Source organism: Sprattus sprattus (assembly GCF_963457725.1).
Source record: "Sprattus sprattus genome assembly, chromosome: 2".
In the NCBI taxonomy this organism is placed as follows: Eukaryota; Metazoa; Chordata; class Actinopteri; order Clupeiformes; family Clupeidae; genus Sprattus; species Sprattus sprattus.
Window position 1 is genome coordinate 24,154,684 of NC_137921.1, and position 26,512 is coordinate 24,181,195.

The 26,512-nt window shown below is 43.4% G+C and overlaps 1 protein-coding gene across 2 annotated transcripts in view; it reads right to left on the bottom strand.

The window, feature by feature from the left end:
• enpp1 (ectonucleotide pyrophosphatase/phosphodiesterase 1) overlaps window positions 1–25,609 on the bottom strand; it is a 42,712-nt gene extending 17,103 nt beyond the window's left edge. For both annotated transcript variants that reach the window (XM_080833366.1, XM_080833367.1), the window contains exons 1-16: window positions 25,450–25,609; window positions 17,365–17,446; window positions 16,840–16,962; window positions 14,430–14,555; window positions 13,446–13,506; window positions 8,139–8,236; window positions 7,744–7,823; window positions 7,030–7,149; window positions 5,770–5,879; window positions 5,464–5,529; window positions 5,027–5,099; window positions 4,739–4,847; window positions 2,636–2,767; window positions 2,423–2,454; window positions 2,151–2,278; window positions 865–934 (exon numbers count right to left, since the gene is read on the bottom strand). In XM_080833366.1, coding sequence (XP_080689492.1) covers window positions 865–934; window positions 2,151–2,278; window positions 2,423–2,454; window positions 2,636–2,767; window positions 4,739–4,847; window positions 5,027–5,099; window positions 5,464–5,529; window positions 5,770–5,879; window positions 7,030–7,149; window positions 7,744–7,823; window positions 8,139–8,236; window positions 13,446–13,506; window positions 14,430–14,555; window positions 16,840–16,962; window positions 17,365–17,446; window positions 25,450–25,584 — 1,545 coding nt within the window. In that variant the 5' untranslated portion in view covers window positions 25,585–25,609. The remainder of the gene's footprint in view (window positions 1–864; window positions 935–2,150; window positions 2,279–2,422; window positions 2,455–2,635; window positions 2,768–4,738; window positions 4,848–5,026; window positions 5,100–5,463; window positions 5,530–5,769; window positions 5,880–7,029; window positions 7,150–7,743; window positions 7,824–8,138; window positions 8,237–13,445; window positions 13,507–14,429; window positions 14,556–16,839; window positions 16,963–17,364; window positions 17,447–25,449) is intronic.
• Window positions 25,610–26,512: the final 903 nt, after the last annotated feature.

Genomic DNA, 26,512 nt, shown 5'->3' on the forward strand with positions numbered 1-26,512 from the left:
CTCGTAGAACTAGGCAATTATGCGAAAGAAACATTCCAGGGAGAGCCACAGAGGGAAGTCTACATAAAGGAGTCTGAGTGAGACACAGAGAGAAGTCTACATAAAGGAGTCTGAGTGAGACACATCTAGTGAAGTATGAAAAATGAAAAGGTAATGGTAGTCCCTGTTGATTAATTGTTGGGTATTTGTACAGTGGTGTCCAAAGTCCCCAGGGACAAAAACATCAACATGCAGCCATGGACAGAGAAACACCCCAACACAGTCATAGAGCTTTCACCTGAGCCCATAAAAACACTGGAACTGTCTTTTTTCCATTCTCTCTCTCTCACACACACACACACACACACACACACACACACACACACACATTGTTTTGAGCCCCAGGGAGCTGATTCAGTTCTAGGGAATATTGCTGTTTCTCTGCCAGGCTGAGCCTTTCAAGTTCGTGGGACTAAAGCCTGTACGTATCCCTCTACGAACAACCATTCTTGGGTGTTTCCATGGAGTTAGGTAATTACGTCCAGCCTTCAAAACGTATACTACATCATAGGATTACTGCATTTGATTACTAAGTACCCAAACAATGTATTCCATTAAATCTAACCAAACATAAAGTGCAAAGCAACAGACACAGTATTGTCAGTCTTGTTACTCAGCGTCCAAGGGATTACAGTGTGTACAGTGTGTTGAAACTGAATCGCTAACAGACTCAACAGCAGTACCAGATGTTAAAGTCTCCTTGAGGAGGCAACTAATTTGACTGGAATGATTCTCACCCTTGTGTCAGTCTTTCCTCATCCCCCCACCATTCCCCACTCCCAACCCTACCCCCACAATTCCCCACTCCCACATCCACAGACACACCTGCATGCTTTGGAAGACGTTGTCTGAGCCGTGGAATCCACCAGAGCAATATTTTCTGTCCCACGGGCCTCTGAGAGGAAATAAGACAGACGGTGGACACATTAGTGAGGGATTACATAACTGGACCCAGCACACTAAAAGATCATTTAACACAACAAAGCACAGCACAGCACCCAGAACAGAATACAGCAACACATAGCACCATACAACATAGCACAGTATACAACATACATACACACACATACATTAGGCCAATTGGCTCACTCAACACACATCACATGTCAGTTCAAATCTGGTTAGCTGTGGGTACGTTAAGGTTGTGCAGACTGTATAGATGTGACAAACCTGCTATAATTAATTGAGCTTTTGGTCATTTGCACATTACCTCTACGCAGAGAATTTCTGAAGTCTATGCTTTCCTCCAATTCACTGGTTTTACATTTTACCTTTGTGGTGTTTACACTGTACGTGTGAAAGGATATCACTTGCAGTACCACAACAAAGCCTAGCAACACACAATGCATTCAAACTCAACAGGGCAAAACACAGACCAAAAGCACTGCATAGACCTCCCAATGCATATCCGAATATAAGACATAAACAAAATAGTCCCTATAAAGCACAAGCAAGTGGTGCTCCCCAGGTTGAGTGACTGGTTTGTATTTCAATCTCTCCCAGCAGCTGAATCTGCCGGACCAGAGGGGTCTGTCACAGAACTGACCAGGCCAGAGGGGTTCCAGAGCCAAACGATATATGGGTAGCCAGACGATATACAGTATGGGTGGCAAGATGGTATATGGGCCGCCAGACAGCTCATCAGAGCTGGCAGCTCCCTAAGGGCGAGCCAAGATGCCTCCCAACTGTGCTGTCCCCTCACAGAGGTCAGGTGAGGACTGGACATCAGGTCTGGCAGTCCCATTCGGTCAGCTTCGGTAAACTGGCTAGGCCAGGCTATGTTTAATCATAGTGCTCCTCCTGCCAAACGGTCACCTTTGGCTATGACAACCCCTTTATTCCCTCTGTGGAAGGAACGCATGTGGGATAAAAACAGACACTCTTGCTGTCGGTGTTCTCTTTCTTGTTGTTTGAGTCACACTTTATTTTCCACAAAGGCCGGTAAACGGGGAGTTGGATGATATCTCAATGGTACGATAGGGAGCCATCATGATCACACCCCACAAAGGAGGAGAGACAAAGCACTGAAGACGGGGGAGAAGGTTAGGAGGAGGAAAGAAAAGAGATGGGAGGGGGAGAGAGAAAGAGAAGGAAGACAGAGGGACACTTACAGGGCCACCCAGTGGGTTTCTTTCATGTAGAGGTGGGCCCGCTCAATGCGGATGTTGTTGGCAAAGTGGAACCTCTTTGGCAGGTGCTCTTTCAGGTACGGCCGCATAGGCTGATCAGGAGTCTTGCACTTCAGATATGGATGGACAGAGGGGGAGAGGAGGAGGAGGGGGAGGGGGTTAACAGGAACAGAACAGATAAGCCCCCCAGTATTCAAAAATTCAACACACCAACATGGGAAATTTTGTGAAATAAAAAATATTTTCCCTCTTACCGAAAGATTCGCAATTACACCTTTATAGTCAACTGCAGAAGGAAACAAAGCAACCAACAAAGATTAATTAATGACAGACAGGGAGCCAAACCGCTGTTTATAACTCTATTGTGATGTATGATGGCCATCGATTAAAAAACCAGGAGGCAATGATGTGTAAGCAGAGATCACTCGCTATCAGAAGTCTCACGACTGATGGCTGCATTGACTCACAGCTAAAGAACTCGTCTGGAAGCCTCTTTGGCCGGATCCTGGCCGCCGGACCCATGATGAGGCTGAAGTCACCAATGTTGACCGGGTACGAGTTCAGGTAGATGGCCTTATTACAGCTGGCTTCCTCCATGCCTGTTGTTGGAAAAAAAGAACACAAGCACATCTCAGCACGTCTCTAAGAAAACTCTCTCGTTCAGTTCTGCCGTCATCGTTCAAGCAGTGGAAGTGGTGACAGAGTTATGTCTTCTGAATGTGTTCTCAGCAGAGGTTTTATGGGAGCCACTTGACACTGTCAACCCAAAGGAACACCCCTCATCTTGTTGATGTAGAGCTAAGGAAATGGTATCTCAGAGTCCCCCTGACAGCAGGATGCACTTTTTCAAAGGCATCTCTTAATCATACAGACTGTCTGTCTACAGAGAGACATGCATGATAAGTGTGTACTACCCTACCATACTTGTCCTCTGACACACAAACACACATACACACACACACACACACACACACACACACACACACACACACACATAACCACATAGTCCTATCAGTCATATATATTTCTACTTGTTCATATGAATCTCTTGTTCTCTGACTGCTAAAACATACACATACACACACACCTTACCCAACCTTTCCCAAGAATCGACCTATTTACTTCCATTCAACAGGGAAACTGGTTAAACTCTTTGGTCTAGCCCCTTTCTGTTTATGAGGCATGAATAAAACATAAGATAAGCAAATAAGACAGACTATTGTTGCTCCTTTGAACATAGACTTCCTTTCTGCTGGGGTTGCAGGATTTGAAATAGGTCAGAGTATCTAAACTTGACTTCACTCATAATAGTGGTTGGGATAAATAAGATACTGTAGAGATAAATCTCCAATGTCTTCTCAAATCCACACTTATGGGATAACAACTGGTTTCTCTGTTTACATTAAGCATCCATTATCTGATATTACTTCATGTGCTGTAATAGCATGTTGGGCTGCTTAAAATTTAAAACATTAACTTTAGCATAAACAAACCATTCATATTTCATGACACACAGATCATTACAGCTCATTCCCATTTTAACAAATGTATTGTGTTTGTTTTAAGGATCTCTAGTTCGATAACATTCAGCATCAAAATACGCTGGGTAAAGCAAATCATATTAAATTCATATCAATGCCAGATAAACAATTGCCCTGATTAGCACAGCCGATCACAATCTCTGATTCTCCCAGGCGTTGATGTGGCTTTCCCGCCCCCCCAATCCCCCCCCCCCCCCCCCCCCCCCCCCCCGCCCCCCAAATCACTCTTGGGCTGAAGCCTGTGGCTCTTCCTGTGGCCACAGACCAGCGTCCGCAAATATAAAAGAAAGATGCAAACTAACATCGCTTAGGGGATTTACAACCGGCACATCAAAGCTCTGCATGACCGTGAAGATTCAGCAAGTTAGAGGAGTGCTGCCCCTTGGTTCCTTTCTCTTATGTGTGAGATCAGAAGGCCGGCGTGTTGATTAGAACCCCGCCCGCCCACCCTCCCAGAGAGACGGAAGGGAAACTACTTTGTTAATGAGTGAGTGACATGGACCAAACTCCGCTGACGGCCGTGTTTTGTATGTAAATGTACATCTTTTGGCGTTTGCTCTCCTCAATTCAAAAATTACAGAGTAATAGACACTGTACTATCAGATAACACAGTTATTGTAACCAGCAATAATGGTTGAAGTGATTTGCAAGGCAAGTGAAAAGCTGCCGAAAGGGTTTCTCCTCGTCAGCTACCTAGCCAGGATGGCCCCCGTTTAGGGCGAGTAGTGTCCATCGTTTCACACTGCATTTTTATCACCGTTTGCGTTGCGCCACCCGGGTACTTTCAGTGCCCTGAATTCTACTGGTTCTGTCAGTGTGAACGCTCTAAGTGCAAGTGCGCGGTAGTAGAGACAGCCTCTGTCTTTCATTCTAACTCACTGGCACAGATTCAAGCTATTTGACGGAGAGCAGTCACTAGAGTTGATTGACTGCCATACCGACGAGGTTGGCTCTTTGGCATTGCACTCAGGGGCAGGTTTGTAATCATGTAGACTGGCTGATGTAGTTGACATTTGAAACTGTGCTCACCATGGTCGGACAGGACGATCACATTCACACATTTATGAAGGTTTCTCATCTTCAGGCCTTCCATCAGCAGCCCAACAGTGCGATCCACCTTAATTAAAGCTTCAATGACCTGAGAGAGAGAGAGAGAAAGAGAGGGGGAGGGGGGGGGTTATACAGAGGAACAGACAGACTCTTAAGAAATATGGCCTATGTCACTCTGTATCTTCAGTTGAGTATTACATAACAGGTGAGTTAAAAGTTCCATATATTTTTTACTGTGTGGTTTAATGATTGGGCGTCAGGTCTCACCTGACTGCTCTGTGGTCCATACATATGCCCAGCATGATCTGGCTCCTCCAAATAAAGAGTGTAGAAGTCTGGCCTGAGGGGACAGTTAGGCAGAGTTAGTTCAGTGCCAAAGTACAGCATGTCACCATAACTAAGCTAAGGAAGCGAACACGCAATCGTTTCTGTTTTCAAATCAGAACATACAAGGCTACAGGATGAATAGGCAATATCCCTGTTCAGCATACCCTCATGACCTGCAATGAGACTTCAGAATGCAACACACGCTATTCTCTGGATCAGTCTGGGTTAAATAGGTCTACTGATCAACTTCCTGTCACTCAATAAAAACACTGGAGTCAGACATTTAGGTTATGAATCACAGCAAAGCTAACCATGACGACTTTTTGTCAAAATTCCTCTACATGTAAGAAAGCTTTATATTAATAGCCCCAACATACCTTTCTCCCTCAGGCATTCTTAACCAGTCTAAAATGGTGGCCACTCGCTTCTCGTGTGCGATTTTCCTGAGGAGAGAAAAAAAGGGCAAAATGGACGCAAGCATGTGGATGCTGTCTTCCAATCAGACCAACCGCACCGTACAATACATTTCTGGCTAGGTGGTGATGTTGTGCTGGGATTGACCCTTTTCAGCACAAAATCTGAATCTTATCTGAGGTTTATAACAGAGACTGACTTATCTCTGGTCCAAATATACTTCTGGTCCACACTAAATCCAAGTCTCTCCAACCGCAGTGTGTACTGACCCATCATACTCCTGGTAATAGGTTGGAAATTTCCCCTGAATGGACACATCCGCTCCAGGCCAGAAGAAGGTTCCGGCCTTGATATCATTCTTCATTGCACTGAGCCAGACCTGCAGAGAAACAGAGAGTTGGTGTTGGTCAGCTTCCTCCATGTATTTATGGTGACAAGAACAGAAATGTTAAAACAATCACTGATAGATACATTGATAGAACGACAGAGAGAGTACTCATATACAAGGTAGCCACTGAGATTAGCACTAGCCATAAATGCAACCATAATTTTGTTAAAATTTTGTTCATCATTTTGTTTTCGAATTGTCCATGGAATAACAGGGTACAAATTTTACTTTTTGGGTCAGTTAGCTTTCTTCAACTTCCTGATGACGGCAGACATGCACAATGGCATGACAAGAATGTGTACTCTTTATACCAAGTCCTTAAAAAGTAACAAAAAAGTATTGGGAGATGAAGAGAGTGAGGGGGAGTATGTGTTTCTGGGTCTCATATCATTTTAACTTTGGTAACCCATTGCACTCCTAAACAACAGCAAGCCACAGCCCTTGTAGGCTGTCATTTGCAGAACGCAAACTCCCTAATTATTCCATGAGGCACGTGATCAAGGCTGATGTGGGTTTGGCACTGCGCTCTAAAAAAAAGCAGATGGCTGCTGAAAACATGTCTAATTAGAAGCCTCATAACACAGCTAAGGGAGAATAGCCACTGTTTTTCTGCACAACTCCCTTTTAGCACCAGTATATAGAGGCAAGAGCATGCAGCTCTCTGTCACTTGACATCTATAAACACTCACCAGAATAATTCATCACTGTCACTTTTAGAACAAGCTCCCGTACCTTACATGCATCTAAAGGAATATAGTTTACTACTAACAGTACAGATCTGGAGAATGAAAGCTAACTGGGATGTAGTTTTATTCCCCTATAGGTTATCAAATTAGTCTCAAATAAAACAAGTGTAACTCTTACTTAATTACTAGAGCATGCAACATTACTTCCACTAACAAAGTGCCAAGTCATCTGAAGGGCGAATCAAAGAGGAAACTGGCCGCCAAGCAGTAAGAAATCAGCAAGGCACGGCACAATCCACACACACTGGTTATTCAAAACGCTTTACAAATGAGCCGATACAGAAACATAGATTTTAAAAACAGCCATGTGCTTTAAAACAGAAAAAGACAAGAAGAAATAGGACAGCTAAATGGGTCTGAGCACTTGTGGGATGATTGTGTTCGACAGTACTCACAGGTTCTCCAAGGTACCATTTGGGGTTGAACTTCTCCTTCGATCTCAGGACAAACTCTGCATTTCTGTTCACATCATACATCTTGTTGTCAACAATGCCATGGGACTCCGGGTACAGGCCCTATGGCACACACACACACACACACCACACACAGACACAGACACAGACACAGACACAGACACAGACACAGACACAGACACAGACACAGACAGACACACACACACACACACACACACACAAACACACACACTTCTTAAATGAATACAAGCATCTCAAATTAAACATGTCAAATAACAGAAAAATACAAAGCCCTCCGCTAGGCGGCTTCCTGTAGTGTTGCTTTCAAAACACATTACACCAGATGCTGATAGCTTTGGAGAAGATTACCATAAATAACCAAGGCCTTAAGTACTGAACCGCAAAACACACAGATATCTCTTCAAGCTAAACCACTTTCATGGATATTTCTTCAGCGACCACAGGCAATCCCACCCTGGGTTGCAAGACTTGGAGGTTGGTAATTAGGAGTTGTAGTCTGAGGTTATCTTCCTTGTACACAACTCGTGTTTACGTCAGGCAGTGTACTGCTTTATGCTTCTTTGTGCTACAAAAGGCCATGGCATATGCCTAGGTCTATGTCATAACCAGCATACAGACAATTGGTGGCTTCTGGGATTGGTCTGAGGGTTGGGAATTCATTAAGCATGAACTCACGGTGACGATGGTGTAGTGGTTGGGGAACGTCTTTGTGGGATAGACCGGCCTCATGTATGAAGTGGAGGTGCCACATTTTTCTGGGGGAAAGGAAAGGCAAAAAGCTGTAAAACCCCTTGCACAAATGCGGGACTCATAAATCAGCTGAAAATGAGAATGGAACAATGTGATGTGTGTGAATAAAATTCTGCTTTAAATAATAAATTAATGAGTGAAAGGATGAATGAATGCTAATGGGATTATTGGAGACAATACACTAATGGGAGACATCTGCATGTTTAGAAAACACAAATTCAATGTGCAAACAATACACTCTCTTCTCTCTCTCTCTCTCATATATATATGTATGTGTGTGTGTGTGTGTGTGTGTGTGTGTGTGTGTGTGTGAGACTTACTCAGTTTGGAGAGCACAGGCAAAAGACGCTCATAGGAGTTCATGTAGCTGGCCCTGAAACCATCTAAAGACACCAGGATCAGCGGGGGCCTTGAGAACCTAGGACAACACCAGAGCAGAGCTTTCAGTGTGAATTCATGACCTACCATGACAGCACAGAAATAGAGCTTTTCCATGTCATCTGTCGCCCTGACTCATCCTATTGACACACTTGGAGTGACTGAGGTAATTTCATACTTCCTTCAAACCGCACTGGTTAACGTCTCCATGAGAACGCCTGTCATTGACTAACTGTTATTTTCCCCCACAGACTCAAATGGGCCTGCAAGCTGGAATGCTTTGGTTTGAAGGCATTCGCTGATGGCACAGTGACAGACAGACAGTCACTGGTGGCTTGCTGGATGAATGACCAGTGGCACAGCTGGTGCCTTTCACACGTCCTGAAGATGGTGGTGAGTGTGTGAGTGTGTGTGTGTGAGTGTGTGTGTGGGGTTATAACTATCACACTTCACAGAACAGTCAGACGGAAGAGCCCGGCAGAGAGAGGCTAGAGGAGGGGAAGTGAGGGGGTGTTGCTGAGTAAGAGTCATGCCGATGGTAAGAGGTCTCCATTGCCACGCAGCTTCTGTCTTTAACTCTCTCTCAATCTCTCTCTCCCACACGCCATCTGGCAGAAACTACCACACCTCAGCAGGCCCCACAACTTCACCCTTCCCTTTTCCATTACACTGTGACGTCAACAAATGTCCAAAAACACCCACAAAAGTGGAATAGAATAAATCCTCCTACCACAGAGACTGCATTAGTACCCCATGATCACCCAGCACAGGTTCCTAACCACAGGGACTGCATTAGCACCCCATGATCACCCAGCACAGGTTCCTACCACAGAGACTGCATTAGCACCCCATGATCACCCAGCACAGGTTCCTACCACAGAGACTGCATTAGCACCCCATGATCACCCAGCACAGGTTCCTGCCACAGAGACTGCATTAGCACCCCATGATCATCCAGCACAGGTTCCTACCAGAGACTGCATTAGCACCCCATGATCACCCAGCACAGGTTCCTACCACAGAGACTGCATTAGCACCCCATGATCACCCAACACAGGTTCCTGCCAGAAATTATTTCACTGGGTCCCCAAACAGTCATACCAGCTGTATGTTTTTTTTATTGGTTTTTTTTTCATACATAAATGGGTCCATTTTCAAAAGCATCTTAAAGTGCCATTCAGTGACTTATAAATTGCAATTAGTGAAGAAAGTAGAGTGCTGTGGGACTGATGTTACACGGAAATCGGAGTTGGTATGATGTGACAGCATCATGGGAAATGACAGCCAGACATGGGGGGGCTCCATTTAAGTAAAAACCAAGGCACTGTGAAGCAATGAAAAAAATGGAAAATATACACATTTTGGTAAACAAACAACAGTTATAGGGGAGTATGCACCAATAATTCCAAAGATTGCAATGGACTGGCATACAGTGGGGAAAATAAGTATTTGAACCCCTGCCGATTTTGCAAGTTTGGCCACTCGCAAAGAAATGTGTGATCTAGAATTGTACTGGTAGGTGTATTTTAACAGTGAGAAACAGAATATTTATGACTTTATTTGCATTTGATGCAAAAAATAAGTATTTGAACCCCTAGCAAAACATGACTTAGTACTTGGTAGAATAACCCTTGTTAACAAGCACAGACGTCAGACATTTCTTGTAGTTGGTCACCAGGTTTACACACATCTCAGGAGGGATTTTGGTCCACTCCTCTTTGCAGATCCGCTCCAAATCCTTAAGGTTGCGTTTCAATGGGTGGGAATGAGGGAATGAGGTTCAAGCCTTAATATTCCACGTTACATGGCCCCATCCATAGTCCCCTCGATGCGGTGGAGTCGTCCTGTACCCTTGGCAGAGAAACAGCCCAAGAAATAATGTTTCCACCACCATGCTTGACGGTGGGGATGGTGTCATATTCAGCATTCTTCCCCCTCCAAACGCGGCAAGTCTAGTTGATGCCAAAGAGCTTGATTTTGGTCTCATCTGAACACATCCTGTCTCCCAATCCTCCTTAGAATCATTCAAGTGTTCATTGGCAAACTTCAGATGGCCCTGTACATGGAACTTCAGATGGCCCTGTACATGGGCTTCCTTGAGCAGGGGGACCTTGCGAATGCTGCAGTACTTCAAAGAATTACGGCGTAGTGTGTTGCCAATGGTTTTCTTGGTGACTGTGGTCCCAGCTGCCTTGAGATCATTCACAAGCTCCCCCTGTGTAGTTCTGGGGTTATTCTGCACCTTTTGGATGATCACACCGATACCGCATGAGGGGATATCTTGCATGGAGCCCCAGACCTAGAGCGGGTGACAGTTGTTTGGTGTTGCTTCCATTTATGAATAATCGCACCAATAGTTATCTGCTTCTCACCAAGCCGCTTGCCAATGGTTTTGTAGCCCATTCCAGCCTTGTGCAGGTCTACAATCTTATCTCTGACGTCCTTGGACAACTCTTTGGTCTTGCCCATGGTGGTGAGGTTGAAGGTGTGAAGTATGATTCTTTGGACAGGTTTCTTTTATACAGATCACCAGTTGAGATCAGGTATACCTTGTTAGACCTAATGAGGACTAATCTGTGTGCTTCTTGGGCACATAACTGGCCATTGGGAGCCAGAATTCTTGATGTTTGCTTGGGGGTTCAAATACTTATTTTTTGCATCAAATGCAAATAAAGTCATAATTCTTATAAAATGCAGTTTTCTGGATTTTTTTGTTGATATTCTGTTTCTCACTGTTAAAATACACCTACCATTACAATTCTAGATTACACATTTCTTTGCAAGTGGCCAAACTTGCAAAATCGGCAGGGGTTCTAATACTTATTTTCTCCACTGTACCTCCCTTTTAAAGGCACAGCATCCAACATTTTCGTGATTTTCTTGTCCCTTTTTTTTTTTTTTTTTTACAAACAAATGAGGGCTTATGGAATCTTATAACCATCACCGATCTCCCCTCTCTGACGAACAACAACCTCAATAAAACAGTGACTCTAAAGAGGCCGACCACTGTGGGCGCTCACCCAAACTCCCAGAGACAGAAATAAAATAACGCAGACTGCTCGCATCAAAGCCTTGAGGGCAGACTGAGGAGAAAATTACTTTCAGGAGGAAAAACAGCTCCTCTTTTCCATGTAGTAATGAGACTAGAGTCACACCCTACAGCAGTGAAGATAAACACACGCATTTACATAAACACACTCACAGAATTAAAGTCTCTCTTATGTCTAGTACACTTACCACATTTTGTAGCTGACCTTAAATGACAACACCACGCACATGTGTAGTAGTTGTTCTCTTATGACACACACACACACACACATCCACACGTAGCTGTTCTCTTACCATGAAGAAACAAAAGTGCAGTACTTAAAATACACACATACAGCAACATGCAGAAGTTGGGGCACCAATGGTCAAAATGATTGCTAATGAGAATAGCTAAGCAAGTAAAGGATTGATTTTGACATAAAAGTGAAGGTGACACATTTCTTAAATATTTTAAGCAAGATTACTTTTTCAGTTCAATCCTTTACATTTTCAAATACCAAAGAAGGAACAGGGTCTGAAGCAAACGTTTGGGCACCCTGCATGTTCCGAACTTATTAACACCCCCTTTGGCAAGTGTCACAGTTTGTAAAATGCTGTTTGTCGCCAGCTAAGGAGCTTTCAATTCTTGTTTGGGGCAGTTTCACCCTTTCTCCCTTGTAAAAGGCTTCTAGTTCTTGGGTCGTCTTTCTTGCATTGCTCTTTTGAGGTCTATCCACAGATTTCTCGAGGATATTTCGGTTGGGGGACTGAGAGGGCCATGGAAAAACCTTCAACTTCTGCCTCTTAATCCATTGTGGGTGTTGAGGTGTGTTTAAGATCATACCTTTCAGAATTTGCTGATATCTAACTTATTTCATTCTTAACTTTACCAGTGAAATATTTCTCATGAAACTGGCTGCAACACGAACCCAAAGCATAATCTATCCACCCCTGTGCTTAACAGTTGGAGAGGTGTTCTTTTCATGAAATTCTGCACCCTTTTTTCTCCAAACATACCTTTACATTACACATACACACAGACAAACAAAAACATGTTTGTACACATATCCAGCTTGACTTTCCTTAGACAGTTGCAACAGTCCAACATATCTGAGACCTGCCAAAGTTAGTCATGATGGAACATGCATAGATACTCCATAGGGATGGGTGGAAAAATCGATTCAGTTCCAAATAGCGATTCTTGTGTGTGACGATTTTTTTAATCGCCACGCTGCCTCAAAAATCGATTAAAAAAAAAAAGTCAGTCTCAGCCCACTTTCACCAAAGTAACTATCTCAGTTGTAACACCATTATCAATGAGGACCTAAGGTTAAGACCTGAAGTCAGAGGAATGGAGTGGTTTACGTGAGTGAGAGGATCCAAAGATTTTGTGCTCAACACTTCAGTAACACATCCTTGAGTGGTCAACGTTTTTTTTTGTCTAGCCTGCTTTTAATTATTGTATATAAGGCGGGTAGAAATGTTGCCGCTTATAATCCTACATATTGCGCAATGCCCTTATTCGTGAGTTCCTTACAGCTAGAAGCTCAGCTTCACACATAGTAACTAGGTACACACACACACACACACACACACACAACTACTGTCTGTGACTTAACGCAGCAACTACAGTAAAGCAGATTTACAGTAGTCTAGGAGGCGGAATCCACTCATACTGTATATTACATGTGACCCCTTTGAACTAATCTCACCTCTTCCACCTAATATTTACATCTATCCATTTTTGAAGGCACGTTTATCTTAAGTGACGTGCACATTTTATCTGTACGTGCGCTCCTCTGGTATTGAACTACTGACCCTGACATTTCAAGCCTTTTTCCACATGACACACAGGAAGTGGTTTATGGCTGTGGTTTGTCTTGTAGCATCAACACATTGATTCATAATACATCTCATGCGTAATGATGGCTGAGAAATGATGTGAGATGACGGTGATAACTGACTGCCTTTACACATAACCAAAATAATAAAAGTGAATGTTCACACACACACACACCTGCAAACTGTGCAAACAAAATCTGTGTGAAAGACTGTTGGACAGAGGTCAGCCTGGTTGGATACGGAGCTTGCTCTAGACACCTCCAGTGCGCATGTTAAATCAAATAGCACTGAACAAACAAAGTAAGGGATGTGGGGGGAAGCGGGTTTTGTTTTCGGTTTACGACAAAGGAATGAAAACAGTGGTCGAGCTTTTCGCTTACCCTGCAGGACACTGTGGCTCCTTGATGTCCTCGCATTCCTCCTCTTGCCATGAAGTCTTTCCTAGAAATGAGTGTAACCGTCAGTTAAAGTTATACAATATAGAGGGAACTCTCAAACTGCACAGACACTCGTTGTTATCTGGGTATGGATGAAAGCTAAATGCAAGTTTTAACCTTTACTTCATCTTATCTGCATAAATGGGCCATACAAGTTAAATCAATCATAATTTATGGCTCATGCACCCTGAAACAACATAAAAGCCATGGAAATTGCTTGATTGTGGCGGTGTGGAATCATATAGGCCTTTTACTGTTTCATTATGTGTTGCTGCAACATTATATTACATATGAAATATTATGAGGGTCAATGGAGCAATCAAATGTAATGGTCTTATGGTGAATTACAGATAATAGATGGGGCTATTTCTAGCTAAGTACTGGGTAATGCAATGGCACACAGCTAGCTATGGCATGTCTCTATGACAACAAGATAAAATAGAGTTGGGAGTCTCAGACTGGGGGAAGGGGGTTGATCAACAGCCACACTGAGGAGGCTAAGAGGGAAAGAGGGAGAAAAGAGATGATCATCAATCAGGAAATCTGGCCTCATCCTAAAAGGTTTGTTTAGAACACAGAAACATTCCTGACCAAAACAAGTGAAAGTGGACTTTTTAGCTGGGCCTCACACCAAATATGTATTATGCAATGAAAGTAAGTGCATTTCTTATCCTAAAAAGGATGTTTAGATTACAACTACAGGGAGTGACGATAGAAAAATCAAGCCATTAATTAATGGCTTAAACCATTAAGCTACATAACAGGCTTGCTGAGGACTAACCAAAAGGGGGACCTCCAAACTAACATCACATATTACCTCAGAACGTAATTGAACCTCTTGTTGAGACTTCATACAAAAATTGAGGAGATGTACAGTACAGAGAGAGGGAGTTATGGGGAGCATAACATAACAGTGGCAGGCCTTACCTGAGCATGTGCTGATGTAGTTGGCACAGCAGTTGCCGCGCTTCACACACTCGGCAGAGCAGGAGCAGAGGCTCTGGGCCAACGGTTTCTCACCGCAGCGGAATTTCGTACATGTCCAGAGGTGAACTAGAGAGAGACAGAGAGAGAGAGAGAGAGAGCGAGAGAGAGAAAAGGGGTGGAGAGTGAGGGGAAAATGGTGGTTTTGTCTGAGCACTCAGAAACAGACAGCATGGAAAAGGTGAATAAACAAGAGGTCGGAGAGGACAAACAATAAGAGAGAGGAGGATGCAAATGTTGAGAGAGAGAGAGAGAGAGAGAGAGAGAGAGAGCGAGAGCGAGAGAGAGAGAGACTGACTCCAGTCACCCAAGGACAAAATCTCCCACTCCACTTATCCAACATCTCAGTGGTTAGCATCACGCCACCCAAAACAAACATTGTAAATACCTGTTTTATGTTTCTGTTAATCCTGGGCTAATGGATGGTTCTCAGTCCATGCCATATAAAAAGGGAAACAGACTTTCAGCTTCTCCCAGACATCATTTCCCATGGACTCTGCTGCCTGGCATCAAGCCCATTTAAAAGCCTCACTTTGAAAGCTGCACTGTTCAGTGGCTTTACTGCCCAAACAATGAGCGTTTTTGCTCACAATGACGATACTGTCCCCTCGTCCCCTTCATGCCTTAGGAGTCTGTTCCAATAATAGGCTCCATGACTGGACATCGTCTCTGAACATATTAGGTTGGGTCTGTGGCCGGGTGAGCTGGATCCAAATCTTCCATTAAATGCATGGGAGAATGTGATCTCATTCACTCACGTCTTTGATTCGGGACCGTTCACAAAGCCGCTCTTTCTTGTGAACTGGAGCAAGAGGAGGGCCACGTCCGACCCACCCAGGGCGATCTGTGGATCCGGCCGCCTCGGTCTGGAGCGCACGAGCTCTCGGCCAGAGAAACGTAAACAAACCGTCAAGCCTGTGCCAGGTTTCCCCAGATGCGTCCGTGTACACTGCACACCTCAGAACAACAACCCACATGGCTGGTCTTGACCAAATATTATGGAACCAATGCCAGGGTGTTAGAGACGACCACAAACGTTTTTTTTTTTTTCAGAAAATGCCCAAAAATACTAGAGGAAACTTATTTTAGTGACTTTCACAACTGTTCAGACTCCTCCAGTTTGTGTGTGGGGATGAGTAATGTCTGCTAGCCTCCGTTTGTGAGTAATTAATCAGACATCTGTGTCTCTCACCCTGTGTGTCCCTATGGCCTGGCACTGTGTGCCAGCAGGCAGGAGCCAGTTACTGATGCTCTGGATCACAGCGACAAACCACTCTGAGTCAGTCTCCGCTGCACCGCAGAATGTGCACGAGTTTAAGTGGGCATGTGCCCGTACGTGTGTGTGTGTGTGTGTGTGTGTGTGTGTGTGAGAGAGAGCGTGTGGGTGCCCATGGCAATTTTACATCTCCAGCACAATTTGCCAACTCTGCAGAAAAGCTGACCCCTCTGCTCCTCCGTGTTTGTGTACATCTGTGCTCTTGCGTGTGACTGAGAGAAAGCTTGGTTTCTCAGAATATGCTCGATTGCTTTAGCTCCAAGTTGAGAGCAGACAGGAAAAGGGTTAGTTTAAGGGGCCTTCTGCTTACAGAAACCCTGAAAATAATTCCCTAACCCCACCCAGAATGTATTCTTGACTTTAATGTCAACACACATGCATCATACCCACATATCAAAGTGCACAAATGCACTCAAACAGGTACAGAAACAAATCAGGCATACACACAAAAGTACAAACACATAGTTTCAATACCTCTCCACAAATCCATTAGTGTACGTAACTCAACCACACACACACACACACACACACACGTTACACAACCAAACCGCACATGCAATCCCTCCGAATGGGGCACCACACCCGTTCCGAGCCATTGCCCTGGGTAACCAACGGGGCCTCAGTGGGCAGGGGAATTTTCTCCCAGTGGGTTTGGAAATGGAGAGCTGTGATGGCCGCAGCAGGGCCTGCCAATCCTGCCAGCCCACCCTTGCACGTCATGGTCACACACAGGACTCTCCCTAATCATTATGCACCTCAAACAAAGGTTCCTATAAGAGCACAATCAAAACAAGTTGATATAAATACGTACTATGTACTCACACACGTTAATGTAGGTTTACAGGATATATGCCGCCCGCTCAGTGGAAAAACACTTTTTTTTTTCTCACTCACACTCACACTCACACTCACACACACATATGCTGTCCCTCCGTCTCACCCTCTGGCATAGTCATACACACACACTGCGAACCACACAGACACATGATCCCCATGATGCGGCAGCAGCAGCGTGCCAACACCCACATACGGCATCATGGGTAACTCTGGTGTAGTGTTGCAGGCGGGGTCACTCACGGGGCTCCTCACACACTTCTTTGTAGTCTAAGCAGCAGCTGCCTTCCTTTTCACACTGCTGGTCACAGCGGCACGACCCAGACCCAGACGGACCATCCCCACACCGATTCTTACAGCTGTTATCTGTGAGGGGAGGGGGGAGGGCAGAGGTGATACAGCGAGTGTCATGCCAAGCACCGCTGAAGGAAGCCACATACTGCCTTTACACTGAGACTTCACTGATCTGAATGTAACATGGACACTGTACAGGATTTAAAGACATTTAAAATTGTATACAAGTTACATCATTTTAATTTACAGGGTGTGTTTAGTCAGCGCTTACTCTGTGGAGTGAAAGACAGACCAACATGACCACACAGTCAAACAATGAAACTATGCCAATACATAGCACATATGCTAAAATGGCATAATGTCATCTGGGAGAGTGGAAACATTGTGGGACTGTCACTGAACCAAACACTTCTGTTATATGAACAGCTGGAAAGTGAACACAAGTTGGAGGAGGAGCACTGTGCTGACACTTACGGTTTTTACAGCAGGCAGACGACTTCAAGGCAAAAACAATTGCAGTTGCAAGGATGATGGTCAGTAGCAGGAGCAGGATCGCCTGCAAAGGGAGGGTGATGAGGGACAATGACAGACAGGGAGTGAGAAAGCGAGAGTGAGAGAAACAGAGAAAAAGAGAGGTTGGGGGGGGGTGGGTGGTATGGAAAGACAGAAAGGACAAAAATAGATATCAGCATCAAATAGAAACAGTTCAGAAGTATCATCCAGCTGGCTTGGTTGGTTGTAGTTCCCCTTTTGTCTAGTCAAGTGCAATTCCCTTCTAAATCTCTGGAACTCTCCTGGAACCGATTTTATAGTCTGATTTTAGACACATTTCACATGAAGATCAACAATGCTGAGGTTCATAACGAGGTTTGTAGAGGAGAAATCAGTTGCTTTTAATGTGGGCAAGTGACATTTGATGGAGTCATCTACACAGTTAGAGAGGCCCTGGGTCTGTGATGATGTCACCATGCTCAGTGACATCAGGCCTCCCTTTACTGACCAGACAAAGGGAGGTTCAAGCAGAGGACAGAGGCTCGCTGCGTCTAACAGACAGTAGGCTGGTGTGTGTATGATTTCTGGCTGGACGTGGCCAATCAGTTTCTCTTTTCGGCTTTGACGACAGGAAGATAAAAACATAAGCAAGGGGAAATGAAGACCAGATGGCATGAGGTATGCTGACCAAAACAAATAGGAGTAAATTAGCGAATGACCCTTCGTGTGAGGGCTCTTGGTAGAACATTAAAAGGTGTGTTTGCTGAGTCGAATGAGAATCCTTAAAGGGGTCCTAGAGCACTGGTGTTCAGTGGTTGATTTAGCACCACAGGTGAGTGGAAACTGTTGGTGAAAGGAAAATAGTGATAAAGGGTTATAGTGTTATGAAGGGTTATAGTGTTATGAAGGGTTATAGGATGTTGAGTTATCAGTGCAGTGAGACATAGAGGCACACCAGACCATTGGTCTGAGCATGCTGTGGCAGTGGTGAATGATTTGTGGGGAAAAAGTACTGTGGTCAGAAATGATTTCCCACTTTGGCTCCTCCTGAATCCCAAACCAAAACATGGTGTGCTTTTCCATACCATTGTCTGGGGCTAAATCGGGTTGCGTTGTCGTTATAGCTACAAGCTTGGCTTGTAATGGAAGGCACATGTTTTCTGATTGCTCATTAGCCAAAGTAGTTGCATACGGCTGGGCATTTCTCTGACAAAGCCCACAAACAGAGACACAGAGAAAAGATTGTGATGGTGATGTTTCCAGGCTCCAAAAAGTCATCTTTAGTAATGCGATTACCTGCAAAAACATCCCGATCAAAGCAGCAGCCAGCAGCTAATGTAAACTATTGCTCTCTAGTACACCTTGCTTCAGACAGAGATGGGCAGTATTTCAATTACTTGTATTTGAAATACTAGTTAATTTACTTTTGAGTAGTTTGTAATTTGTATTTGATAGGGCCGATAAAAATCGAATGTAATTTGTAACAAAATACTTTAGAGTGGAGTAATTTTGTATTTAAAATACTTAATATATTTTCTCCACTGTTTAGACAGAAGGAGATTTTTTTCTGTCGGATTCTACCACTAGACATCTGATCTGCCTCTGAATGTCCTTGTCGAATCAGGCATCAGTCAATTTGCCAAAAGTGGTGCTTCTTATGGCCCGCCCCTTTTTGGGGCGAAAAGGAAATCACCCCAGATCTGTCTCATTGACATGTTAAATCCATTTTTTCACAAAACAGGGCTCAGGTCGAAAACTTAGATAGCTGTCATGATCCTTGTCAATTTATCTTCATTAGTACACCGACTAAAAGGAGGTTCTTTCAAAGAGCGAATCGAGTTGTTGTACTGAAGGTAAGCCATCTTGACAGAATGTGACTTGATCAAAGCCGTATGATGTCCTTATACGCAATTACGTATGACGAAAGCATGGTGGGGGTAGCCCTCCCTGAAGTCATAGAGATTGCATTGAGAGCCCTGTTTTGTGAAAACATGAAAGTCACACAGCTGCTGCCTGCAAAAATATATACGTATATACAAAATCAATCAAGTTGTTGTCTTTTAATAGCTTTGCTTAGTTACACTGGCATTCTGTGACTGTTCTTACTTTTTTACTGGGTTCACCAGAGCTTTGTGTACATTATATAGCCCCGTAGCCAGGGCCCATAGACATATTTATGTCAATCTGAATAGTCTGAATAGCCCAGTCACATTGCCAAAAGTACTGATGTATACCTATATTCATCAAAAAAATTACACTGACAGGTGTAATAGGCGGAATATGTGTGCGGGGGCAGGGGCGTGGTGGCAGCGGTTACAAACATGAAAAAAAGGATACAGGACTTAAATGTTTGGGAACCACTGCCTTACAACACTGACAAGGGCCGTCATAATAGCCTGCACCTGGGCCCGTGATAACTACGTTACGCCACTGAATAGCCCAAACCTGAATGTTCTGCTATACCAAATTGAGAGAAAACTGAAGATTCAGAAAAAGTATTTCCTGTATTTTAAAAATACAAAATACATGTATTGTAATTTGTTACATTTTCTGGCAACAGTATTTTGTATTTTATTTTGATACATTTATTTGATGGGTATTTTGTATTTTGTATCAAAATACATATTGATGTATTTTTTCCCATCTCTGCCTTCAGATACAGTACCAGTCAAAAGTTTGGACACACCTTTCATTTTGTTTGTTCGTGTTTTCTTTACTTTTATTATATTCTACATTGTAGATTAATACTTAATACATTTTAACTACGAAAGAACACATATGGAATGATGACAAAAAAGTCATACAATGTAGAAAATAAAAAGGGAAGATAAAACTTCTCGAAAAATGAGAAGGTGTGTCCAAACTTTTGACTGGTACTGTATCTGTCCAGGGCTGAGACAGAGCACTGCAGCACCTGTGGCCTGTGTTGGGGGAAAAGAAAACTGCAGTTCTGCAAAGAGCATTGAGTAGAGACAAAGACAAGAACAGAACTAACAAGAAATAAGTATAGTTTGTTTAAATCAGAGATAAACAGAAGGATTTACACCGAACCCATCTACACACTTCTGAGAAGTAAGCAGTTACTGAATAAGCAACAAGGACCACCTGTGCAGTGTAACTGGATACACAGCCATCCGGCCCTCCCCTCACATCTGCTGATTGGTGTTTGCCTGCTTGTCTCTTCTTCCCGCTTAAGGTACTGCATGTTCTCTCAAGTGAGAGTCTTTTGAAGTATAGTACACCAGGGGCCTCTGTTGTGATCATCCATCAGGATCGCCTGCATGGAGTTCTGATGATCGCTCGGCTCACTCATTCAGCAGCTATACCCACACATCTCATCCAGCAGCTACACCCACACATCATAGTCATATACAGTATCACAATGACGAAATCCCTGATCTCCTGCATAGAAGATGCTATGTGTGTGTGTGTGTGTGTGTGTGTGTGTGTGTGTGTGTGTGTGTGTGTGTGTGTGTGTGTGTATGTGTGTGTGAGTGAGAGTGTGTGTGAGAGAGAGATTATTGTCAATGTCTTATTTAAATGTTTGTGTGTGTGTGTGTGTGTGAGTGAGAGAGAGATTTTGTCAATGTCTTATTTAAATGTTTTAAACTGCACATTGGAGACTGGTCAAACGCAATTTCAAACTTCTGTGCTAACCCTGTTACATAGATTTTTGACAATAAAGTACACTTGACTTGACTTGACTTGAGAAGAGCTGTTTTATTCCACCGCGCCCTCAAATAGAAAGTTCAACCCAATACTTACGAAACGTTACTGAAGTTAAACTAAGAAAAAAAACTGCAGATCATCCCCAAGCGTGGTGGAGAGTAGCTACTTCCTAAATAAATGTTTAGCTTGAGAACATTTCTATGAGCCTTTTGTGCTTGATTTTGTTCCTACGGCATTGAGATAGCTGTACTACAGAGTGTTTACAACTCAGTCCTCTCTCTTGACAGCACCACTCTTCCTCCCTCCGCTAATCGCCTTTGACCTTTGGCTACAGTTGCAGTAGATTTTCCCAAAAGAGCCGCCAACTCTGAAGCCCGCCTCTGGTCTACTGTCATATGTTCACCCGTAGGCTCTCTCCCCTCCCTCTTCTCACTCCTCCTCCACTGCACCCGGAACTCTAGGTGTTCCCCAGATCTGACTGCTGTTACTTTTAAAACACATGGAGCCTGTCAGGGGTTCTTCAATACATCAGACTTGGAAGCTTATGGAGTTCCTCTGGGATCCATTTAATTTATTTTCAATCAGAGCTAAAAACACACTCTTACAATCAACACTCATTGTGACCTCTCTCCATTTACCCCTCTGCAGTCATCTATCGGTATTCATACTGATCTGCTTACTGCAAAACTCCCACACAGACAAAATATCTATCGTATGTGCTGCTAAAGGCACGATAACAGTTTCACCCACTAATGATAAATATGCATAGTGTGCATGTCATAGTGTGCTTTGCAAATCCTTGCTCCATCATGTTATTTGCCTCAAACGATTTTCTAACATATGTGTTCTTCTGGTCAAAATATACTGTGAGCAGTCTTAGGTGAGACACGTGCCACTGTGTATACACTGTATACAATTATGGCTGTGATAATACATTGTGAATTGTGTATAGTGGGCTGCACCCTGATTGTGTATACAAAACCTACATGACCACATGTTTGAATATCACATTAAAACGCATTGACTAAAATCAAGTGCGTTTGAAACAATGACAAACTGTAAAGACAGTTTCACCCATCCAATGGCATCACTGTGAGGTGTTTTTTTTCTCTCCAGAACTAACATTCACAGGCAGTTGTGGACTTAATTTAGCCATCTTATTACTATGACTAAGGTTAGGTAAGGGGAACAGTCCCAAGAAAATAACACTTGCACTAATCTCTCCCCGCTCTGGCACCACGGCTATCTACCCACTGAGCATGGACTCCCAAGCTGCCATCCAGAGCACCAGGGCTGTAGGCACGTTTGTTCACCCAGGGAAGGACACGCAATATAGGATGAGGGTTTGTAATTAGCCTGGGAGGTTCAAAGGTGGAGGATCATGGGTCTTAGGGGATAAATCTGCACATGGAAGAGGTGACAGGGCAGGGTTATGTGTGAGAGGGGACATATGTGTGAGAGGGGACATATGTGTGTGTGTGTGTGTGTGTGTGTGTGTGTGTGTGTGTGTGTGTGTGTGTGTGTGTGTGTGTGTATGTGTGTGTGTGTGTGTGTGTGTGTGTGTATCTCTGTGTATCTCTGTGTATCTTGAGCTTCTAAGCCTCAAAGAGGGAGAGTGTGTACATACTCTCTTTCTTTCTCTCTCTCTGCAGATTTGTGTGTGTGTGTGTGTGTGTGTGTGTGTGTGTGTGTGTGTGTGTGTGTGTGTGTATGTGTGTGTAAATTCTGCCCTAACAGAACTCGGTGAGATCTCTTTAATTGCTGAGAAAGATAAGTGTGATGAGTTTTTTTTAAAGCCAGAGGCAGAGGTTTGATGTTGATGCGGAGGAAAGCCTCTTGTTTGGGAGACATGATGTATAGATGCTTCAGGAGCACTGAGAATCTGAGAGGATAAAGAGCTGCTTAGGAATAGGCTTTCATTTCCCAGACTTCCTGCGCTGCAGATATACATTGGAAAACAGGCACTGGCATAGACTGGAGGGAAAAACATGTTTTTCATCATCTCAGCGCCTGTGTGCGTGTATGCGCGTGTGCGCGCGCGCGCGTGTGTGTGTGTATATGTAAAGAAGAAAAAAAACAGAGCTTTTCCCAAAACATTCCAAAAAGCTGTGTTTGTCTGAGACAGAGATTATGTTTATGAGTGCTTTGTAAATTAGTCTCTCTCTCTCTTTCTCTCTCTCCCCCCTCTCTCTCTGTCTGTGTTTGAGAGAGTGAGAAAGAGAGAGAGAGTGTGAGAGAGAGGGAGTGAGAGGAAGTGAGTGTGTGTGTCTCCTTCCACTGTAAACTGAGTCACCCGAGGACCAACACAATATATTGTCAACTGAGTGAAGTACCAAAGTGGTTAATCTCTCACATGTGTGTGGGCATAAAGTCAACAGTTGTCTGAGATGTCCTGATTCATCACACATCACTTAGCAGTTATGCGTAAAAGGAATTCTCCATTGTGATTATGGGGGGAAAAAATGGAACTCCATTAATGGCAGTTTCATCAACAGCTGTGATTATGTTTCATTAAACTCAAATTGAAAGATGAACATGCAACAGTAAAGGCGAACAACAGACCAATAAGGCAATGTCCTCTCTTATATTACACTTTGCAGTTCAACAGTGGCCCCAAACAAGGCTTCTTAACTTATCTGAACCAGCTGAACTTCACTCGCACAGAGACTGAACCTATATCCTCTAATGATTCACCCAGCAATTACAGGATGACTTAGGCCATTCATTATCTGGATTTCCCTAACCAAAGCCACATGCGTTATATCTCAAAATAGTCAATCATCAACATTGGTGCCGCTGACATATGCCATACATCTGTGCTTTACAGTACAAGAATACCTACTTCTCATCATATTGCACATATGGACAGGCACACATGTGGAAAGAGCTTTGCTCTACATTGCCTCTAAGGGAGAGGTCCACTTTTTAAGTTTTTTTTTGGCCAAGTGGCCTTTCAGTTTTTGGAACTCTGTGGCGAGGTTTGGCCTTTCATTGTCTCATCTACTATGAAATGAAAAAAGATGTTTGGTATTCTTCACTGCGGGCATGGACCCTCTTAAATGGGTATCTCAAGATAGTCTTCAATGCATAAACCATAGATACCATAGATAGCTTGACAGACCATGGTCCTAACGAAGGTTACCCCATACTGTCACATTCCAACCACAACAGTGACTCTGCGGGGTGTTGCCCAGTGTCAGTTATATACATATGTATGTTATGAAATTATGTAATATAGGTCTTTGCACCTGCAAAAACAGCCTTATTGGTATGGCAACACTGTATGGAGAAAAGTGGTAGACAGCACAGAACAACTTTAGACCTGAAATATGATCAGTTAAGATGCATCGTCCAAAATCATTCCCTGTCCTCCAATTGTGTCAGCTCAGATAAGACACTTTCTAAAAACGTGTGCAAACAAGTCTGAATACTTATACTGAACTTCTCAAATGTTTTTTTCCAGGTAGTTTAAGATGTATTTGGCACAGACAGTCTGGCATTTTACTACCCACTACAGATTTCTCAAGGGCGCATTGCAACAGTGTGTATGCGTGCATGTGTCTGTTATAAAATGATGCAGTCTTCTTTCCTGCAAAAGCAACTTAATGCATGGTGTGTCTACACTGTATGGAGTAATGCAAGGAATGAAGTGCTGACTGCAATGCAGATGGTTTAAATGTATCCTCATTGCACAATAATTCTGTATCCTGTGTATTGTGAAATATGTGCAGTGACTATCATACAGTGACTTCAAACAATATACGTAACATCTGTAAGTCATTTGGGAACTAAAACAGCAACATAATGATATCTAAAAACAGATAAACACTGCACCTCTATTCAAAAAGTCTAATGGCTGACAGCCGTCTAACGATTTCTTCTGTCAATTATACTCCGTATTCTACTCCAAACAGAAACAAAAAAGTTGTCCAATTTGGGCCGGTACGGACTTTTATAGCGCATCTTCACTCTGTCTGTTTACCTTTCTATTACTGTAACGTTTTTATAGTGGCTGAGTATGTTTTTGTACCGTTAATGAAACTATAACGCTAATACCCTTTCTTTGAACGTGCATAAATGATACATTATCATTATTGTTAGGATGTGAATTGTTCTTCATTTTTTACAGTTTTACTTTTACAATTTATTTTACCAAGAGTACTTTAGGTGGTCTGTAAGTACCCTATAACATACATCACCGCTTATCAAGATTCGGTATCTGCAGTGACGTTAATAGGTAAACACTACCCAGAATGGTCGAACCAACCAACGAATTCGCCACTTTGAACCTCTTCTCTAACCCTTTGGACTCATCTGTAATCATCTCACTTGTCAGAGAACAACAAACAAATAACGCACATTAAATGGAAATCTGTTCAAAAGTCAAAGGTCACTCACCACAAAGATTAGGATATTGCGTTTGTTTGTCAGGGTCTTTTGGGCACTGTCAGCACGTTTGCATTGGTTGTCGCCCTCTGCCCCGAGTAAGTTGGCAGCATGTTGAGGGGGCTCCTCGTTTTTTTGAAGTTCCATAGTTCCGCGCGAACCGGCATGAGAGTTATCCAAACTTCTACGATATACCATAGACTATGTAGGTCTCTACTAAGGACCGCCTCTCTCTCTCGTTGACGTTTCCACTCAAGATCCGCACTGAAGTGTAACGACGGCAATCTTCTGTATGAAGTGCCTGTGTGCCAATGCGAACGGCCCGGTACTGAAAGCGAGGCTTTCGGTGATCATTGCGTGTATTCCTTTTTGGGCTCACTGTGACGCTGTATTCCTCAGCCGTCATCTAGTCTATGTACTTATTGTTGTACTAATAGTGTACTTCATCTTGTGGCAATATTCTCAAGTTTGAACTAGTTAGACTGGTTTCTGGTTAATGGATTTTAATTAGAATGTTGTGTGTTGTGGTACAGTTTGGCTCGGTATAAACTGTGGTTTTCAGAGATGTTTCGTAAAAACAGGACAATTAAAGTGTTGCCATTGCATTTGGTTTAGAGCACCGGCACAGGTTGGTGTGTTGGAAGTGGATCTATTTCTCTCCACTAGTGCACAGTGTAGTTCTAGCGCCACTCGCTGGTGGCAGGATTTCATTAATCATTAGTCTGCAGTGGGTCAGGTAATTTGCTTGTACCTTTGTCTGCCTAGTCTTAACCAAGGGCGTGGGTTTGCATAGGGTTGATAGGGACTAGTCACGACCAAAGTTTGGGAAAGACAAAAAAGTCCCTACCAATATTTTGTTAATTTGAGAAAAAATATTTTGCACAATATATTTGCAAACTCATTCGTATTATTATCAATACAATGTTCGTCGCTCAGAAGACTTATAAATACATTTCTAAGTTTTCCAATGCGCCCTCGAGCCTGTGAGACAAGATGCTGTAATTTAATTGGCTGAAGTTGCAGAGTCAGAAACACTACGTGAATCTAAAGGTTATACTGAATAACCCCTGTTCTC